At 41.2% G+C, this 21195-nt stretch overlaps 1 protein-coding gene across 2 annotated transcripts in view; it reads left to right on the plus strand.

Moving 5' to 3' along the window:
- LOC307113612 (collagen alpha-4(VI) chain-like) overlaps nucleotides 1-21195 on the plus strand; it is a 115394-nt gene that overhangs the window by 44251 nt on the left and 49948 nt on the right. For both annotated transcript variants that reach the window (XM_079795428.1, XM_079795427.1), the window contains 11 exons: nucleotides 982-1527; nucleotides 1945-2499; nucleotides 8972-9297; nucleotides 10602-10680; nucleotides 12825-12970; nucleotides 13106-13198; nucleotides 14786-14839; nucleotides 15967-16038; nucleotides 17095-17121; nucleotides 18775-18819; nucleotides 20840-20893. In XM_079795428.1, the coding sequence (XP_079651554.1) occupies nucleotides 982-1527; nucleotides 1945-2499; nucleotides 8972-9297; nucleotides 10602-10680; nucleotides 12825-12970; nucleotides 13106-13198; nucleotides 14786-14839; nucleotides 15967-16038; nucleotides 17095-17121; nucleotides 18775-18819; nucleotides 20840-20893 (1997 nt within the window). The remainder of the gene's footprint in view (nucleotides 1-981; nucleotides 1528-1944; nucleotides 2500-8971; nucleotides 9298-10601; nucleotides 10681-12824; nucleotides 12971-13105; nucleotides 13199-14785; nucleotides 14840-15966; nucleotides 16039-17094; nucleotides 17122-18774; nucleotides 18820-20839; nucleotides 20894-21195) is intronic.

Genomic DNA, 21195 nt, shown 5'->3' on the forward strand with positions numbered 1-21195 from the left:
AAGGCTATCGATTCTTTCCTGGGTCAAGGGAATCCGGACATTAATAACACAAAGCTGGGTCACCCTGACTGAAAGGAGTGAGGAGGAAGTTACATCTCATTCTTCTTCTTTTTTTTAAAAATATATATTCTATTGACTTTTTTACAGAGAGGAAATGAGAGGGATAGAGAGTTAGAAACATCGATGAGAGAGAAACATTGATCAGCTGCCTCCTGCACACCTCCTACTGGGGATGTGTCTGCAACCAAGGCACATGCCCTTGACCGGAATCGAACCTGGACCCTTCTATCCACTGAGCCAAACCGGTTACGGCTACATCTCATTCTTTACGATGCATCTGCTAGGTGACAGAAATAAAACCCTGGGTGATCTTAACCATGACTTTTTAATACTCAGCTCAGCTATGTTTCCATAATCTTATTTAATGCTCGCAATAAACTCACCGAGTAGGTGTTAAGATTCTTGTTCGACAGATTCAACAGGGAATTGACATGCAAAGTGGTAAACCTGCTAGTAAGTGGTGGAGACAGGATCTAAACCAGAAAGTTTTAAATTCCTTTAAAGGAATTACATTACATTACATTAAATTCTAGAAAGTATCTATATATTTAAAAAGTGTGACTTGCATGGGAAGCAGGAATATTGAATAACTGAGACAATTCACAGCTTCAAATATGCTCTGATATTTTACTTCTAGCCTGTTCTCAACTTCCCCATTTGAGAAATGTCAAGTCATGTTTACTTCATGCTCAAGCGGGGTTCACCAGAAACAGACTCTGGGAAAAGGTCCTGGTTGCAAGTGGCTTATCCTGGAGGCCCACTGATAGGGGAGTGGAGATGAGAGAGAGGAAGGGGAGGCAGCCAGTCCCGGCTGAGTTAGTGAGCAGGTTACAGCTGCAGGCAGCTGGGGCTCAGTTCTGCTGGGGACGACATGCCATCTCACCCCTGTCCTAATGGTTGCTGTTGCTGCTTCTTGCCTAGGCTGTGTGCACGTCCAGAAGGCAGATATTTACTTCCTTATTGATGGGTCTGGCAGCATCAATCCAGATGATTTTCTTGAAATGAAGGTGTTCATGAATGAGGTGATCAAGATGTTCCATATCGGGCCCGACAGAGTACAGTTTGGAGTCGTTCAGTACTCAGATGGCATTAACAGTCAGTTTATCCTCAGCCAGTATCCCAGTGTGGCCAGACTGAAGGCAGCCATCGATGGCATCCAGCAGAGGGGAGGTGGCACCATGACAGGTCAGGCCTTGAGTATCATGGCTCAGGTCTTTGCAGACACGGCTCGCCGCGACGTGCCTTGGTATCTCATAGTCATCACGGACGGTCAGTCTGCGGACCCAGTGGCTGAGGCGGCAGAGGCATTGAGGAGAGACAAAGTCATCATTTATGCGATTGGGGTTCGAGACGCTAACACCACTGAGCTTAAGGAGATCGCGAAAGACAAGATGTTTTTCGTGCATGAGTTTGATTCACTGAAGGCCATCCAACAAGAAGTGGTACAAGACATCTGCTCCTCAGAGAGTAAGACTTTTTTCTTTAGTCTCTCTCTCTCTAAATATATGTGTCTAGTCTATGTGAATAGGCTTCATTCTTGAAGTGTGGATTCACTAGCCCATAAGTGAGTATTGGAGACAGGGTGACCATGACCTAGAATGAACCAAGCCGGTCAAATTTTATATCCTTATCATACAGCTGTGTCTATTTTAATACTGGTCTGTGCTAGATCATAGAAAATTTATTTAATTGACTTCCTCTTCTACCCCCTTTAAAAATATTTTTATGTTTCACAGAAAATTTATTTCATTGACTCCCTCTTTCACCCCCTTTAAAAATATTTTCATGTTGTACAGATGCCACCTCAGACTGTCTCTGAGGACTTGTAATTAATTGATTTCAGTCTCTGAGTGAATGTTCTGTTCTGCTCCTTTCCCCCGGCAGCCTGTAAGAATAAGAAAGCTGACATTATCTTCCTGATAGATGGTTCCGAATCCATCTCCCCAAAAGACTTTGAAAAGATGAAGGGATTCATGAAGAGGATGGTGAATCTATCTAATATCAGTGCTGATGAAATTCAGATCGGTCTTTTGCAGTTCAGCTCAAACCCCCAAGAAGAATTCAGGCTCAACCAATACTCCTCGAAGGTGGACATTGACAGAGCCATCTCAGGTGTTCAGCAGATGAATGATGGCACCCGCACTGGGAAAGCCTTGAATTTCACGCTGATTTTTTTTGACAGTTCAAGAGGAGGGAGACCCGGTGTTCATCAGTATTTGATTGTGATCACCGATGGGGTCTCCCAGGACAATGTAGCCATACCAGCCAAGGCCCTCAGGGACAAAAACATAATTATTTTTGCCATTGGAGTGGGGGAAGCCAAACGCTCTCAGCTTTTGGAGATGACTAATGACCCTGGCAAAGTGTACCATGAAGAAAATTTTGAGTCCCTGCAGAATCTGGAGAAGGAAATTTTTTATAAAGTCTGCATTCCAGAAGGTGAGTGACAGAGGGTTCGTTATTTGATCTATGAGCCCATCATAGGTGTCAGGGACCCTGTTGGCTCTCTTAATAAAGTAAAACTGATCCTTCCAGCTGGAGGAGGGAGGGAAGATCACCCTGTGGGGAGGACAAGTGGACCGAACTCCTAACACTGTGGTTCACCTTCCCCTGGGGATTTTTTAAATCATTCCCTGGCTGTATGCACACTTGTCTCCAAAGGCCTGAACTTTCTCAGAACTGTCTCTCTAGAAAGTCCTCACACCTCTTCCCCTTGTTCCTTGTAGATAGATGAAACCAGACTGGACCACACACACACACACAGCCTACTGAAGATTTGGGCATATCGAAAGAGAAATAGAAGCAGAGAATACTATAGGTTAGATAGTAGTTCATATGAAATAGAACACACTCTTTTCTATGTGGCTCGGTATAGTGGTCTCTCTACTTTGTTGCTAATCTGCTTCCATGGGGTTGAGGTCATTCCCAATTCCATTTTATCTCCTCAAGCTTTTATCAAAACAGCAAGGTCCAGAGACAAGGGTTCTTCTTCCCAACAGTCTGAGTCTGTCCTTCTGATCTTATCTCAAGACTTGGCTTTGAGTGGGTGACTGACCCAGAGAATATCTTCATGGATGACTGTACCTCCTTCCCACAGGGAGTGAGAGTCTACAGCAAAACACATTATAATCAGGATAGCTAACCTTTAGACGGTGCTTTATTTTTGTGCCAGCCACTGTTCCAAGGGCTTCCATATATTAGAACACTAAATCTTCACATAACGCTGTTGAATAGATACTTATTTTTACAGATGAGGAAACCAAGACACAGAAAAATCAGGTTATTTGGCCCAAGTAAATGGCAAAGCTGAGATTTGAACTTGAGGAAGTGTGGTTCTAGAGTTCGTGTACTAAATACTGTTCTGTATTGCCTTTTGGTATATGTAGTAGAGTAGAGCATAACAGGGCCTCTCAAACTTGAACATGCATTTGAATCACCTGGAGGTCTTATTAAAATGCAGATTATGATTCAGTAGTTTTGGAGGAAATTCTGTATTACTAACAAGCTCCCAGGTGATGCTGATCCTGCAGGTTCTCAAATCATACTTTGAGCAGGAGGCTAGTATCGTATAGCATAAGAAGCACAGTATAATATAGAAGAGCATTACATAGTATGATATACAGTCATGTGTCACTTAATGAGGATACCTTTTTAAAAAATCATTTTATATTTTTCAAATATAGTTGACATACATTATTATATTAGTTTCAGGTGTACACCCCAGTGATTAGACATTATATAACTTACTAAATGGTCATCCTGGTAAATATCATACCCATCTGACACCATACATAGTTATTAGAACATTATTGACTATATTCCCTATGCTGTACGTTCCATCCCCATGACTATTCTGTAACTACCAACTTGTGCAACGAGGATAGCTTCTGGGAAAAGCATCCTTAGGTGATTTCATGGTTCTGTGGACATCATCGAGTGCAAGTATACTAGATAGTATATCTTACTACTGTAGGTACTATACTTACTAATTGTAGGTTCTATGCTTTTATAGGACTAGTAGCACAGTAGGTTTGTTTACACCAGTATCACCACAAACAAGTGAGTAATTGTAGTGTAAGCTCTGACTGTTGGCTTTTCTTTTTGTAATGCAAGTGCCTGATTTAAGCTTCCAATGCCAAGGCATCCATTTCAAAGAGGCATCTGCTTCAAAGAAGGCTATCTGGAATAAACACATTGCCTGCCTCTCTAGATAAAGAACCATTCCCCCCACCTCTCAACTGAGGCTACTTTGTTTTAGAGATCTCGGTTGACTTTTATAACTGACTAAGCTACTTGTTTTTTTCTTTTCTTGTGCTTTAAATTCACCCTCTTATTTTTTTAAATATATTTTTTATTGATTTCAGAGAGGAAGAGAGAGAGGGAGATAGAAACATCAATGATGAGAGAGAATCATTGATTGGCTGCCTCCTGCATGCCCCACACTGGGAACTGAGCCCTGGAATCGAACCATGACCTCCTCGTTCATAGGTTGACGCTCAACTACTGAGCCAAGCCGGCCAGGTGGGATGTCAGTTTTTAAAAATAACTGTCCTACAAATTAAAGATGACACCACGCTTATAAGTTAATTTAAAACATAAGAGGGCAGCCTGGCCAGTGTTGCTCAGTCCCCAGTGTGGGGCATGCAGGAGGCAGCCAATCAATGAATATCTCTCATCATTGATGTTTCTATCTCTCTCCCTTTCCCTTCCTCTCTGAAATCAATATAAATATATTTTAAAAAATAAAAATAAACTAACCTATAAAGAGTGAGCTTCAAAACCTTAGCCCCTCCTCCTTCACCCTTGACCACAAGAAAAGCAAAACCCCAGACTTCTGCATTCTCTCTCTTTCTCCCTCTCTACCTGTGATCTTGCTGTGTTCCCCCAGGCATGCTTTGTACATCCCAGGGCCTCTAAGTAATAAACTCTTCTTTTCTTTAAAGTCTCCCAATAGTTATTGCTGAAGGGCAGCTTGCTGAAGGGTAACAAGAACCAAAGTGTTGGCCCAGTTGTAAAATTGGTTTAGAAACAGGAGATGTCTGTGGGCAGATGATTGAGGCGCACGTGAGTACCGCCAGGAATTTCTAGCGATTGCATTACTATCCATCGACTGAGACCAGCCCAAAACAGTAATACATTGCACTATGACCTTATCATGGCTGCAACATTACTATGCAACAGGAATTTTCGGCTTCATTATAATCCTCTGGGACCACAGATATATATGTGGTCTGTCACTGACTAAAACGTCATTATGAGGGTCATGATAGTGCTGCTGGCAGAAATTGCAAGGAAAGTATTCCACAGACACACGTACAGGAGGTTGTGGCATGGTAAGATTTATTCGGGTGGAAATAGAAGGCAGCCCCTGGGTTTCCAGTGTCCCATCTCCTCCATCACATTATGGAAAAAGTCCAACCTTGTCTTCATCGAGGCCAAAACAATGGACTGTGTGGTCTGCCCAGGTGGCTGGTAGACCCACTCGATTGCTACAGAGACAATGCTTGAATAAACAGGGCAAGGGTGTGTTATTGGGAGGAAAGGAGGGAAGGAGGGAGAGAGGGAGAGGGAGAATGACAGGGAGAAGGAGAGAGGAAGGGAGAGAGAGAAGGGCTTTGTTAGCTAGGATTATATTATTTTGGGTTTGGGCAGGATCAGGAGCTCCTTTCAAACTAATCAATCAGTTTCCCAAGCTTTCATGGGTTTCTGATGGGTCCACTTCCTAACCAATCTGTTCTTTCCCAGGCTAGACTGACAGGCCTCTGTGATCGCCATCTTCGCTCCTATTGCACACGCCTCATAGAAGCACCTCCCCCTGGGCCATATTGACCTCTTTTGTGCATGTGCTTATCTCCCCCCATCCACTACCCTCTGCAGCAATCAGACAATCTGGCACCAGAGGGCAGGCTGCTCCCTGCATGGGAAAAGGGAGGGATGTTAATCCCCTTGGCAGGGCAATGCTGCGGTCCCCTGGAGTGTGTAAAGCTGTAGCTTCCTGGTTCAATAGGCTTATGCTTCCTGGTTGATTATACTTAACTAGAGGCCTGTTGCACAAAGATTCATGCAAGAATAGGCATTCCTTCTTCTGGCTGCCGGCACTGGTTTTCCTCTGGCACCCGGGACCCAGGCCTTCGCTCTGGCCTCTGCCTTCTGCCTTTGCTCCAGACTCTGCCTTTGAGTCTTCACTCTGGTCGGAGTTTTCAGTGTTCGCTCAGGCCGGAGCCTTCAGTCTTCGCTCCTATAGCTCCCTCCACGCCCCGCCCACCCCCTCATAGCAGACGTCCTGCCCCGCCCATGTATGCAAATTAACCCACCATCTTTGTTGGGTTAATTTGTATACTCACTCCTGATTGGCTGATGGGCATTACAGAGGTATGGTCAATTTGCATATTTCTCTTTTATTAATGTAGATAATGTCTAATTCCATTTGCTCCCCTCCTATATTAATATCTTGCTACCTACTCTAACAATAGTAGTATGTACAGAATAGCATAGAATGTCATCTAATGGAATAATATGGCATAATAATGTATAGTATAGTATGGTGAAGTATAGTATAGTATGGAATCACATAGGAGAATATATAATGGAACCCATAAGTCCAATATTGCTACATCAACCCTATGTGAAACATATGTTATTGTTCTGATACCTAGTTTCCAGAATCATCATGAGAAAAACAAGACAGGTTAAGAAATAGGTGGGAAATAATGGAGGCAGGATTTGACTTCCCAACAGTTAATGTCAAAAGCTGGAGCCAATTTTCTAGAGTATTATATTAATATTTTTGTTTTTATTGTCTAAAGAATATCACTATTTTGCAGTATCCTTGGTGAACTCAGAAATCAATTGAAAAGAGTGCATGTGTAACATGTTTTAAGCAAGTATGGATTATGGGATGTCCTGCATTAAGCAGTTCAGATTCTTCAGAAAGTAAAGTCCTATTTTTGTGTTTATGTGCACCTGGGTATTATCTGGGAGAGGAAAATAGATATAGGATTCCGTCTTCTCTTTTCAATTCATTTTGTACAATGCAGTAAATTAGGATTTATATTTATCTTCAGCTTTGTCTTTTGACTTTTTTGATAAAATTAGCTAGATATTTTAATAATAGCTGGAATCTAATTAATTCTAGAATTCTAGAATCATAACGCTGAATCATAAAGACCTTAGAGGTTATTTGGCAAGGTTAATACCATCTCCATTAACAGGGAAAGAAAATACTCCTTGCATTACAGAATCAAGCCAGCTGAAAATGTCCCTGGAGGAAATGTAAATTAGAAATATTGGAATAATATACCATACCACAAAAAAGAACTTCCTTTTTTTGAAATCAGATTTGATATAGAAGTAGGATTCACATCCGTGGAAACTCGTTTTGGTGAATTTCAATTAGAGATTTAAAAATCAAAACAAGCCCTGGCTGAGTGGCTCAGTTGGTTGGGATGCTGTTCCATACAGCATTGTGGGTTTGATTCCCAGTCAGGGCACATATCTAAGTTGTGGGTTCGATCCCCTGTCGAGGCATCTTTGGGAGGCAACTGATTAACGTTTCTCTCTCATATTGGTGCCTCTCTCTCTCTCTCTCTCTCTCTCTCTCTCTCTCTCTCTCTCTTCCTCCTTCCCTTCCATTCTCTCTAAAATAAATTAACATACCCTTGCTGAGAATTAAAGTAAATAAAAACAAAACCAAGATGTTTTATATGAAAGGAAAGGAGGAAGACATTTTCTATCTTGGCAACTCCAGAAACATATTTGGCTAGCTTGCTGGGAGTATGGTGTTTAGGTGATAGAAAACTCCTGGCTCACCCCTGGATCTCAGATCCCTGAGAAACTTTAAACCACTGTTTATAAACCTTTTCACTAAATGGATCCAATATTTATTTTCCTCATAATTGTGTCCTCCCCTCCCCAAATGTGAAGTTTTGTTTTCATTGATTCTGAGCCAATTACTCCAATGTGTGCTGATCTAAGGAGGAAATGTCCACATGTCCTGGTTTGCCCTGGACAGTCCCAAGTTATGTTTGTTGTCCAGAAGTAATTAATAATAGTGGGCCTTCTTATGGCCAATAAGTTACATTTTAAGTAATTTATTCAGATTCTAATCCAGATACATCTGCGACCATCAACTTTTATCTCTTCCGTAGAATTTTGTGTGTGGTCTTGTTTACCTGTGAGTGAGTGGGTATAGACTGAAAGGTCAATAGACCTTCACATTCTTGCTACACCCTTCCAGGAGGGCTTAAAAGTTTTCAGGCAGAAGTAACGGAAAATTGGGAGAGATTGTCAGTCCTGATCTTTTCTAAGATGCTCCCCTGAACCAAGGTCTATCTATGCATGGGTGGTGAATGAAGAAGAAAACTTCCAGGGGAAAAGGAAATAGTATAGCTTATGCTGAAAGAGACTCAAGGCTCATTTATATTTTCTTCTTCATTCACTTGTCAAATATTTAATGAGCATCTACCTGTATTAGGTCCTGGGAAAGTAAGATGATATAGTCCTACTATCAAGGAATCCTTGTTTGGTGGTAGAGAAGATGAAGTAAAGTAAATCATAGGCATTTGATAATGACCTTGAGGAGCTGGGGACATGAGTGAGAAAGAGCTTTAGGGAAGGGGTTACTTAAACTGCTACTTGAAAGATATGTATGAGTTAACCAGACTGGGGTTGAGGGAATGGGAAAGAACATTTCAGGTAGAGGGAATAGGATTTGCAGAGGCAGTATATGTTGTATCTGCTAGCTTTTGCTGTGTAACAGACTACCCCCTAAATTAAACAATAACCATTATTTAACTTATACTTCTATGGGTAGTCTGGGGTTCTTTTTTCAGGGCAGTTTTGGTTGATATCTGGGCCTGGTCATGCATCTATAGGTGACTAATTTGATTTTTTTTCTCCTCCACCTTCAAAGGATGCAACCTAGATTTGTCTGTAGCAATTGATATCTCCACTCCCACAAGGCAAGATCAGAAGAAGCTTCAAGGGTTACTGCCAGAGCTGATGCAACAGTTAGCCTTGCTTCCTAACGTCAGCTGTAGTCCGATCAACACAATGTTTCGCTACTTGGTTCCCGGCTCAAACGGCCAGCTTACCTTCGACTCAGGCTTTGAGAAATATAGTGATGAAATCATTCAGAAGTTCTTGGTTCATCAGGCTGCCAAGAGCAACCGCATGGATGTGGATTTTTTGCAGTCCCTGGGAGATAATGCTATCCACCTCTCTTTTGCTAAAGTGAAGGTAATAAATGCTGAGAGCTCATGTTATGGAGCCATCAGGCAGGGTCAGGGGCATAAGGCTTTTGTGACTGAAGCCAAGTAAACTGTTCTTCACTGGAGATCCTACGTAGAGGAAAACCATAGTCCTTACCCAGTAAAGACCAACAAGAAATGTACTTTCATTCAGTCAACAAATGTTTACTAAGCCCAAGAGGCTCTATGTTGAATAATGCCAGCAGGGATGAGAGGAAAATGCCACAGTTCAGTGATCCAGATTCTTCCAAGTAATGATCCATTCCAAAGACGATTAGCTCCTTATGGTCATTGCCATGTAGAGTAGGGCCCATTAGTTTTCCAGTCAGCACCTGGAGCTGTCTGTAGTGATAGCTGATGACTCTAGTGCAGCCCACCTCGTCCCTTCTTAGTGCCCCAAAACTTTACACGCACACAGGTCCACAGAGATAGCAAGATCTCGTGTGACATTTATTAAGAAACGACATCTCCAGTGGGGGAAAAAGGAAACTTAGGTATACTTTAAACAATAAAGAATTTATATTTAAAAAAAAGAAATGAATCCCCAAGTTTTAAAAGTTACATTTATTTGCCCTGACTGGTGTGGCTCAGTGGTAGAGCACTGGCCCCTGCACCGAAGGGTTTCGGGTTTGATTCCTGGTCAAGGGCAGGTACCTGGGTTGCAGTTTGTCTTGGGCACAGTTGGGGTGTGTGTGGGAGGCAACCAATTGATGTGTCTCTCTCACATTGATGTTTCTCTTTCTCTATCTCCCCCAGCCCCTTCCTTTCACTCTCTTTAAAAATCAATGGAAAAAATATCCTCAGATGAGGATTGAAAAAACCCCAAACATTGATTTTCTTCCCTTCAGGCATGCAACCAATGAATTTATTTCTTGACTAGTATAATTTATTTTTTAAAATTAAAATTTCTACATTTTAATTGTAGAAAATGCAATAATACTTTTGGTATTTTTACATTGATAAAGATGAGTATTGTAAGATAATTTTTGGAAGGTATTTTTAAGTGAACATGTTAAGCTGGTCCAAATTATTATTTTTTTGGGCGGGGGGATAGGGAACTAGGGGGGAGGGAAGTTGAAGTAAAAATGAATGCGTAATAAAATGAATAATGAATAGGTAAAAGGGAAGAGGGTGAAAGGCTGGCTACAACCAGAAAAGCTAAACTTATCCTTGCATTAAAAAAAAAAAAGTGCAACTTATAGCATTCATCTTCTCCCTTCCCTCCCCACCTCCCTTTCTCCTTTCCCTCCCAACTTCTCCCATCCTGCCCTCACCCCTGCCCCCAAACCACAGGTCCTCTTAGTGTTTACAGATGGGCTGGATGATGACTTAGAGAGACTGAAGAAAACATCTGAGCTTCTCCGAGGCAAAGGTAAGTGACGGGGTTGCCCTGCACGGACCTCATTCCTCTCACAGGGGCTGAGATACCCAGATTTCCAGATGGCGCTGGACTCTATTAAGCCTACAGACTTAACCCAGGTGATAGGAGCTCAGTGCCCACCAGGCTGATACCCAGTCTCCCTCTTGGTATGAATCAGGGGGCTGTTCAGGGCTGAGAGACCCTGTGGCCCACATCCCTGATACTGACCCAGGGCCTCTCGTAGCCAGGACTGACTGGTTCCCAGCCTGGCATCTGCTTTTGAGGGTGGGGAGAGGGGTGAAGGTGCAACTCCTACCCCATGGTGAGTGGGTGTCGTTAGCTCCTTCAGGCTACGTAGGGGTCCATAGGTCTCTTTTCCCGGAACTCTGGAATCAGCTTAAATCTGGGCCTCGCTCTTTCCACTGCCCTTCCCTTGTTTGCTGCCAAATTCCTTCTTCTCCATCTCCAAGGGCCGCTCCTGGTTTATGTGGCATCTTTGTGAAATTAGAAAAAGATGCCCAGTGCTCTGGGTGGGTGCAATCCTGTGCCTGGGCTCCAGGCTCGGCGAGTGGTGCGCTGGCTGCATTTCAGCGCCCGCCAGCTCCCCACGCTGGGTGTCCTTGGGCAGTGCCTTCTGTACAGCTGTGCCCGGTTACTGGGGCCATCCCCAGCCTGTGCTGCGTAAAGGCTCCGAAGCCAGCTCAGGGTGAACAGCCAGCAGCACGACTGGTTCCAGCTCCCCCACTCCTTCTCCCTCCTCGGTTGCGTCTGTTCATCGTGTTCTGGGGATGATGTTTTCCCCGGGTTAACAACGCGCTGGAATATTTTTTTATGATAATTTGCTCCCAGTTAAATTTACCAAATAGATCGCTACTGGAAGTTTAAATTGTTGCAACTTTTCTGGCAGAGACTTGGGAGTCTGTGATAAAAGACTGCAAACGCGGTCTATGTGCTGAAGCAGCAATTCCATTTCCAGGAATGTGTTTTCAGGAATGATGAAGAATATGTGTGACAGCTTTTAACCACAAGATTGTTAAGCAGCTATTTATTTATTTAATTTATTTATTTTCACAATAGCCAAAAGCTGATGTGCGTGTGAATTTACTGTTCAAAATATTAACACTAATATTTGGTCTGAAATTCTAGAAACAGCGATTTTAGCCAAACTTAAAGTGTCCTTGTTCACGTGTTCTCTGTTATGTGGACAAATCCAGGTGACCTGTTAGTGACTGATTCAGTAGAATAGGCCAGGTTCTGCTGCAATACCAAGCAGCCTCCAGATCGCAGTGGCTTTCCGTAGCAAGGATGTATTCATTTGATGCCCCACGCCTACTCATAGACTACTAGAGGCCCGGTGCATGAAATTCGTACACGGCGGGGAGGGGGGGTGGGAGGCAGAGAGGGGAAGGTTGGGTGTCCCTCAACCCAGCCTGTGCCCCCTCGCAGTCCTAGAGCTCTCAGAGGATGTCCAACTGCCGGCTTGTAAGTATTTTTTTTAAAAATACCATTCACGTGACATGCTCTTCACTCAAGTACCCAGGCTGAAGGAAGGGTTTATTCCTGTGGCAGGAGAAAGGAAATGAGGCACATTGCTCCCTCCGCTTAACATTTCTCCCAGGGAGCGACACATGTCACTTCTGTACACATTTAATTGGTCAGAGCAAGCCACGTGGAAAATTCTAACTTTCAAGAGATAGATGATATTTTCACAGGTAAGGAATTGAGGCTCGATGAGAGTTGATATCTTCCCCAAAGAAATAAAATCATACCATGTGCCCTTAAGGAGAGGAACCAGAATATTTGTGAATAGTTCCCATGATGCCACAGTTTCTAAAAGTAAACCACAAATCGACATCAGGAATGGGTTTAAAAGGATGCAACCTAACACAATTATAAGTGAAAACCCTCTATGAAATAAAAAGTAGGGACCTGAAGGGAACGATGAGAGTCCTTTGTGGTGCCACCTAACTGCTTAACTTTCGGCTGGTGGGATTGAAAGTATCAGACCAGTTCTTCGAGGAGGAATGCTGTGAGTTAGTTTTGGATTTTAACAAAACTGGGAAGGGTGGGGTGATGGGTGAATATCTGGGGCCGAGACAAAGGCAGACCATTCAAACGACATGCTAGTAAGTCGCCCACCTGCCGGTATCTCGAAGGATTCTCTGGACTCCTCATTATTGGCCTGGAAGGTGTACATAAGTTGGAAGAGCTTCAGGAGCTAGAATTTGGCAGAGGATTCGCATATAATCAACCTCTGAGCATCACACTGCCATCCCTCCCGAGCATCTTACTGAAGCAACTTGTAAGTATTTTTTTTTAAAAAAATACCATCCACAGGGTTTTACAAGGCTTGAGGGAATTTTGTCTCTTTAGTGTGCAATGTGATGTAGGCTAATAGATGAAAAAAATCATATGTGATATGGGTTCTGTCTTTCAGGACACAATTTTAGAAAGAACATGCTGCAATATGTATGCAAAGTGTTTTGGAGAAGATGGGCACAGAGGTGACGGTGGGAGCCCTGGGAGGAAGGTGAGAATTTGCTGGGTGTGGATGGGGAGGGAGAGAGATGGCATTTCAGGTAGATGACTGTAGATGACTACATACCAGGCTCTGTGTTATGTCTTTAACACAGTTTTTACTCATTCTACCCTCTTAATAAACCTTGGAGGCAAATGTTAGTCAATGGGTGTGAAATCGAGGCTCAGAGAGGGAACATCAGTTTCCCAAAGTTTCAGTTACGAAGAGGGATTTTCTAATTTAAGTCCCCGTCTGCCTGACTCACCTTCTTTCCACTCTATTATGCTGCCTCCTTACATTTATGTGACAAATACTTTGATAGATTCTCTCACTGCACAGAAGTTCTTACTTGTCTCCAAAATTTTCACTTGCCCATCACCTGCTTTATTTACAGTAGTCAATGCCCCTTTCCCTCCTATCTAACCTCCTAGTCTACAGCATTAAACTCTGAGGAAGGGTGCAATCACTGGTTTACTAGTGGTTCATTTGCATCTTTCTGTTAACTCTGAGTTAGGTGATAAGACATTTACTACCCACTTTTGAGGGAGAATATCTCATTAGAAATGGTCCTCAGACACCCAGGGACACAAGGTTCTGTTCTCATAGGGACTATCGCTTCACGGTTGGGTAGGGTCACAAGTCCACATGTAAGGTTGAATCAGTCCCCTTGGCTTTGTCCATCTTTTTACACACTCTTTTGTCAGGCTTTCCACGAGGTTGTTGGAATGAGCTCTTACTGACTTTGGGGATCAAGCTCAATTCCGAATAGTATAAAAGTGTGTAATTATTTTTTGAAAAATAAATCGTAGTTACGCCTTAGCACTAGATTATTTCCCTCCTCAGGCTGTTGTGAAACATCAGACTGGAGAATGAGGAAATCAAGCTTGGGAACCTCTTGATATATATATATTTTTAAATGCAACTTAAGGACTATGCCTCAGAGGTCAAAGATGAGAGTGCTTTGAATGTTTGACTTCTCTGCTCCTTCTGTTTGTTAAAATTCAGTGGTCGGTTGTGTTGACTGTCATATCTTTGTTGATCACAAATAGACTTATTACCACTTGTCAGACTAAATAAACAAGTCTGGCTGTAACACGGCAAGCCAACCTCTCTTGAGAATAAATGCTTTGTGTTTTTAGGTCTCTACGAAGAAGTTAAAAATAATAAGAGAGACTAAATAGCTGAGTCCTACGAAAATAAGTAGTATGGTTGGTAACACCTTTGCTTACTGATGTTTTGTAAAACAAGGTCAAAGCCCTCTTTAAGAATAACAGTTTCCCTTACACATTTAACTAGAAACTAATTTTCTTATGTATTTTCACAATAGAATGGCTTAAAAAGGTGTTTTAGAAAAATAAAAATAGGTTGATGTGCCAAAAATTAAGACAGACAGGTATTCAAGTTTTCACTGTGAAATCGACCAGGAATACTTGTTTCTATATGTCTCTGCACATGGTGCTCAACATTTAGTAGATTCTCAATAAAATGTCAACTCAGTGAGACAAGGTTATCTATTAGTAACAATTTTTATTTCATGTAGATTTGAGAAATGAAGAATTTAGAGTCCAAGTTATTTATTTTGATTTCTTTTCCTCTCAGGGAGAAAAGGGGCCTGGGGGATTACCTGGTCATCCTGGTGAAGAAGGTGAACATGTGAGCACTAAATCTTTTTTTTTTTTCTGTGACGGAATATGGTAAAATGGGTCAAATATTAGTAATACTTAATTGCACTTAAGTTATGAAAGTTTTTCTCATCTACGTTATTTAAAAATGGGTTTAAAAAATAAAGTGGATATAAAATATCTATGTAAAGATAACCAGGTACCATAACAAATGTCAGGTGTACAAATTGTGCAGCTATATCGTCTCTAGAAGGTGTTTCATGAGGAAGTATGGTCATTTCGTTGTTTTAATGAGTGAATTTGTGATGACTGGAAATGTGGCCTATGTCTAATGTGCATACATGTAATAGTAGTTGTTGATCCTGAGCTAAATTGCAGGTAATTTGTTACTATTAATGATGTAGCCATGTTTATAAGTAGTCTGACGAAAGCTTATGGGGTATGCAATATTTTCTAATTTATATTTGATCAGTTTGGCAAAAGGCATGCCATCTACCATTCCCTTCCTATCTAATGCCTAGATCAAAGGTTATATTCATGAATACAATTCAGGAAATAATTCTTCAAATCCTGATTGGATGTCTACTGTATGCCTGACACCGTGCGACACCGTGCTTAGGGCTGGAGACCCAGAGATAAATAAATGAAACATTGTCCCTGTCGCCCAGAAGCTCACATCATGGCAGGAAACAATATAACACAGAAACAGTAACACACGACATAAGAGAAAAGTCTTCTTAGAAGAGGAGGCGACAAGTGATCCATACCTTAGGTATGGACAGGATTTCATCCAGAAGAGAAAGAGTGAAATAGTGGTTTATTCTCCGTGGGACTACAAGGAAACCATCTAGTTTTAGCTGCCTGGAGGAAATGTTCAGACACACCCCTGTTTTGTTTGAAGGCTGAAGTTTTGCCCATGTGTCTTGACTGAATTAATAACAAATTATAGATAATCTGGATTTGTATGATTTGGGGTTACCGATGTGGATTGTTGATGGGTGAACATTCCGACTGCCTTGCTGGTGATCCAGTCTGGTCTCTGAGGATGTAGGAGTAATTGTAAGGACCGTGTCGTGTTTTAGTCATTCTTATAGTCATCATTGCTGGTTTGAAGTAGTTGGGTGCTTGACTGTCTCCACGTGTATCTTTATTTCACAGGGAGCAAGAGGGCCCCAAGGTTTTCCTGGACCCCGAGGTGAGGAAGGATGTCCGGGTATGAGAGGACTGAAAGTAAGTGTGACCTCGAACTGTGGAATTCTCCCCTTATCTCTGTTTCGTCCTTTGAGTGTGAGGAAAACCTTAATTCTTCAGCTTAGGTATAGTATCTGGGCTCCTCCTGAGATGGAGGACTTCCCAGAAGTTGAGCCTGAGAAAAGGAATCACGTGTAAATAGTTTACTGGGAAGCGATCTCAGTAAACACTAGCAGGCAGTGGAGAAGCTAGACAGGGAGGGAAGGTGGCCTAAAAGGGTTCATCATCAATTACATTATCCCCAAGGGAGGCAGAGCTTAATCCTGCTGAGGAACTCTGGCAGCCAACATCGAACATGCACCTCGTTGTTATCCCACTCAAGGGGTGAGGGAGCTGGGGTATTCAGACACCCAGTCCTATCAGGTATTAGTCGAGGGCTGCTCCTAGAGGGTGGCCATTCACCGGCACTTCTGTTCTGTGGGTATACAGGCTCTGACACCAGAAAAAAAACCCTGGGAAAGAGTCACAGTACAGGCCGGTGGAAGGCAGGCTTTGCGAACACTAAAGGGTAATTGGTGGGGCACTCTTTGTGAGTGGTTGCATTCAATGTCTCTTAACCTTCCAGGTTTAGGGAATCTCCTGTAATAAGGACAGAAAAAAAGTTTCTACCATCCCAGAGTCCTGTAGAGAGTTTTTCTGACCACAATGACCATGTTCTGTGTATTTTAACAAGTTACTCTTTCCGTTAATTTGTTCTGTTGTTCCTAGAAGCCCTCTCTTGTGTGTTAGTCAGTGTATTGTCATTTTTGTTTGAAAAACGATTGTTGTAATCATAGTGGTAGGTCCCTGCTGTTGCCTGCTCACCCCCACTATGTGAGGAGTTGCAAGGTGCAATTTTCTTCCAAGTCCCAAGCACAGGAAAGTGGTAGCAATCAGAGCACTGTGATGTCCATTACAGTCGCTGGAAAAGAAATCTTCCTTTTGATCTAATAATTGCACTTTTTTGAAACCAGGGAACATACAGTTTCCTAAATGAAACAGTGTTTTAAAAAATGGAATTCAAGCTCAATTCTTTTTATTTCTTCCTAACTCTAGGGAGAACGAGGATTTTCAGGAGAGAAGGTAGGCAACTTTCTTCCCTCTTTTTACACTGGAGAACAATTCCTTTGGGAAATAAAATACTGAGTCATTAAAATAAATATGTCCAGTTGCTTTTCCTTTGCTTGAGTGAGGTGGGGCTTAAAATTTTAGGCGAGGGGATGTGTCAGATGTTATTCAGAGCCAAGTTGCCATGCTAATGAATGGCTATTTATGACATATATTTCAGGTTTAAGGTTGTAAGATATATATATGATGATCTGAAAGAGTTGTTCCTGAATTTTAGGTGTGGTTGGGAGGCATTGGTCAAGATGGGTGTCAAACGGAAGAGGGACATTAGGACAGGGCTAGTAAGAAGTGAACTAGCACAATAAGGGAATAACTTTACATTCATATTCAGAAGCAAAGTATCCATTTTCTCATTCATTTATTAAAAAACTAGAGGCCTGGTGCATGAATTCGTGCACTGGTGGGGTCCAGCCAACCTGCCCCGATCAGCTGGCTGGGGGAGGGCACACAGGAGGTTGGCTGGCTGGCCCTGCCCCTAATTGGGGTGGGGGTGGTGCCGATTGGGGGTGGGGCCAGCCAGGGGGAGGGGCTGCAGGCCATTGGCCAGCCGGCCTCAACCCTGGTGGAACTCCCAGTCAAACTTTTGGTTGAGGGGACAATTTGCATATTAGCCTCTTATTATATAGGATATTTAGTAGGTACCCAGTCTGTCGAGGGAGTGGTTGCAAAGAGGTGAGTGAGAGAGACAAGGGCTGGTAAAGTTTCTTTACTCATGTGTCTGGGTAGCACTGATTCCCCGCTTTGTCCTGTAGCAAATATATCATGTAATTTCTGGGAGTTTGGTATGCTTATTTTCATGCACTAACTTGGCTGTACTTTGGTTAAAAAAAAAAAAAGCCTGAAACTTGATTTCCTCCTGGGGACAGTATGAGTAAATCAATTATTTCACACGTGTATATTCTGCGTGCAAAACTCTGAATTTTTTTCAGAAGATATTTTAAAACAAATATGTTAACTATCGTTTTGAAATAGTTGGCAAACTGAAGGGCCCATCATGTGCAAGTGATTGCATATTTGATCAGATGTCACTATGCAATTGCCAGTTTTTATTCTTATCTCGTTCAGGTTTTCATTTCTTTTCTCAAGGGCCTTTTTAATTGTAAGTCTCCCCAAATGCACACATATGGATATACTCCCATTTAGTTCCTTCTTAACCGAAGATTAGGTTTCCATTATGCAGATTAATTCAGGCATATTTGCTGGTATTTTTAAATTAACAAAAGTCAACGACAAAAGGGCCATCTTTAACATTGCTGACAACCAAAGGGAAATGTTTCATTCAGTCTTCTGAAAGAGTTACTTGTGTCCAGCACAAAAGTTAAAATGGAAGTCCTTCTATCCATTCACAATTTGAGTTTTTTTCCTTCTATCTTTTACTTTGGCCCCTTGAAACTACCAGGAAAAAAACAGTATATAACACCAATGACTATTTCAGAAAGAAAATAATCATTGCTTTATCATAATTGAATGCAGTATGTAAACACTGCTTTGGAAGGTCTAGATTCTTCTAATTGATTAAAAAAAAACTAGTATGGAAATGAACATCAAAGCAATAACCATGTGCACCTGGCCCTCTCGTCTCTAATCTTCTCATCCTTTGCTCCACAGGGCGACCCTGGTGAGGAAGGTGTTGACGGCTTGGATGGAGAACAGGTACAGAAAGTTTCTCATCCTATGTTCCTCCCTCTATGAGTTTGCATTTGTACCCTCTATTTATACATTTCACAATTAGTCTAGACAATTTTTAAAAAAATGTGTTTTTATTGATTTTAGAGAGAGGGGAAGGAAGAGGGAGAGAGAGAGATAGAAACATCAATGATGAGAGAGAATCATTGATCGGCTGCCTCTTGCACGCCCCAGATGGAGGATTGAGCCCACAACCCGGGCATGGCCCTGACTGGGAATCGAACCAGCGACCTCTCAGTAAATATCTAATCTCAGTGCATAGGACGATGCTCAATCCACTGAGCCACACTGTCTGGCCAGTCTAGAAACTTTTAACATGTATGCTCAACAATGTCTAAAGTTAATTTATATATTTGCCCTTATCTTCAAAATAGAAGAACCTTAGAAACATATCTCTAACTAGCTGCCTCCTGTATTACATGTTATTGCCCAGTATTTTATTTCCATTTTTTTGGTTAAATTCTACTAACTCGACACTTTAATTATTGTGTTATTTAGTCAATGCTTATCTAGCTGTACCCTCATATTTACTACTATTACTGATGCCTTCAAAAGAACATGAAAAGGTCTTGTTTCTTTTGTCTACGGCACGACTTTTAAAAGAATTTCCTTTAATGAAGTTCATAAACTCCTTTGTTTTTTGTTTTTTTTTTCTGAAAATCTCTTTATTTTATCTTTTTTTTTTTTTTTCTTGAAGGACAGTTCTTGGGTAAACGTTTTTTTTCCAGCACTTTGAAATGTGATTTCATAGTTTTCTGGCTTGTGTTTCTCTGTCTTTCGTTATTACTGTTAAGACGTTATCCATCAAACTAATTGTTCCTTGGTCAGCAATCTTAAAAAATATATATATCAGGCTGCTTTAATATTTCCCCTTTGTTCCTAGTGTTCTGCAGTTTCAATATGATGTGCAGGTGTGGATTCATTTTTATTTATCTGCTTGGGACTTATTAGGCTTTTGAACCTGAGCATTTGTGCCTTCTATGTTTTAGAAAATCCTTAGCAAATAAACCTTTAAAAATTTTTATCTTTTAAATTTTCTCTATTATCTCTTTATGGAAGTCTAATTAAAAATTTGTGAGACTTTCTCATTCTATACTCAATGTCTCTTAACCTCTCCCTCATATTTCCTATTTCTTTGTCTTTCTGTGATACATTCTGAATAATTTCTTTAGTTTCTAATTCACTAATCCTTATGTCACTTTGTTTAATATACCTTTTTACCTGTCAATTAGATTTTTAATCTCAATTATTCCAATTTTCACTTCAGAAAGTTCTATTTGATTCTTTCTCAGATCTGCTTTCTTTTAAAAATAGTTGCTTGTTTTCTTTTCTTAAAAAACACACAAATTCTTTTCTTATTTAATTTATTAAATCTACTTATTTTATATTCTGTATATGATGAGTCCAATATCTATAGTCATTGCAAGTCTGATTTTGTTGTCTGTTGTTTCTGCTGGTTCCCCTATCCTGGTGTCTCCTACATGTATGTTGTGACTTTTGACTTAAACTTAATTTTAATTGAATTTTTAATTGATCTCTGAGGAGTTATTAAGGCCTGAGCTGAAGGTTGTTTGCTTCTGCCATGTCTTTGGTGGCACCACCTCCTAGGACCACTTTAAAATAAATGATCAGCTTGTGGTTTTTCACACTCACACTGAGTGGTCAGAAGTCCTTATGACAGCCAATGGCTAATGCTTCTGTTGATTCCTGCTTTCTCTTCATTCTGAACTCTAAGGATTTCTCTCCTTCTCCCTCTCTTTTTTCTAAATCAGCTCATTAATGTATGTAAAATATTTTAAAATTTGTTTTCTGTAATTTTAGATTGCTTTTCAAAGGGTCAGGATTGTTCAGGGCTTCTGGTCTGTCCCATATTCAGAAATAGAATGGTAAATGAAGTTTCTACCATTGGCTAGAATGTGAAACTATGTGAAAAACATTTCTGATGTGACTAATGTAACGAAGATTCTTTGCATATTTATTTATTTAGGGTAATCGTGGAATCCCAGGATCATCTGGAGAAAAAGGAAATTGGGGAAATCGGGTAAAGTATGAGGATATTTTGTCTCAAGTTTCTACTGGCTAAACTGACCTTGACAGTTTACTTTTAAGTTTTGGGAAAGAATCATCTAGTGGGTTAACTACTAGGTAGGGAGTTAGAGGGCAATAAGTATTAGATGACTATTTGGAACCTATAACTTAAGGCCTGAATCTGCTGTTAGTGAAATGAGTAATGTAAACCAAGTTACTTAGTTGTTTTGTTTTTTGTATCAGAACCATAGTTGTCATTCCTGATCTCACTAGCTTTTATGTTTCCCTGTTGCCAATGATTTGGTCTTATATCCA

The sequence above is a fragment of the Cnephaeus nilssonii genome (assembly GCF_951640355.1).
Source record: "Cnephaeus nilssonii genome assembly, chromosome: 17".
NCBI lineage: Eukaryota > Metazoa > Chordata > Mammalia > Chiroptera > Vespertilionidae > Cnephaeus > Cnephaeus nilssonii.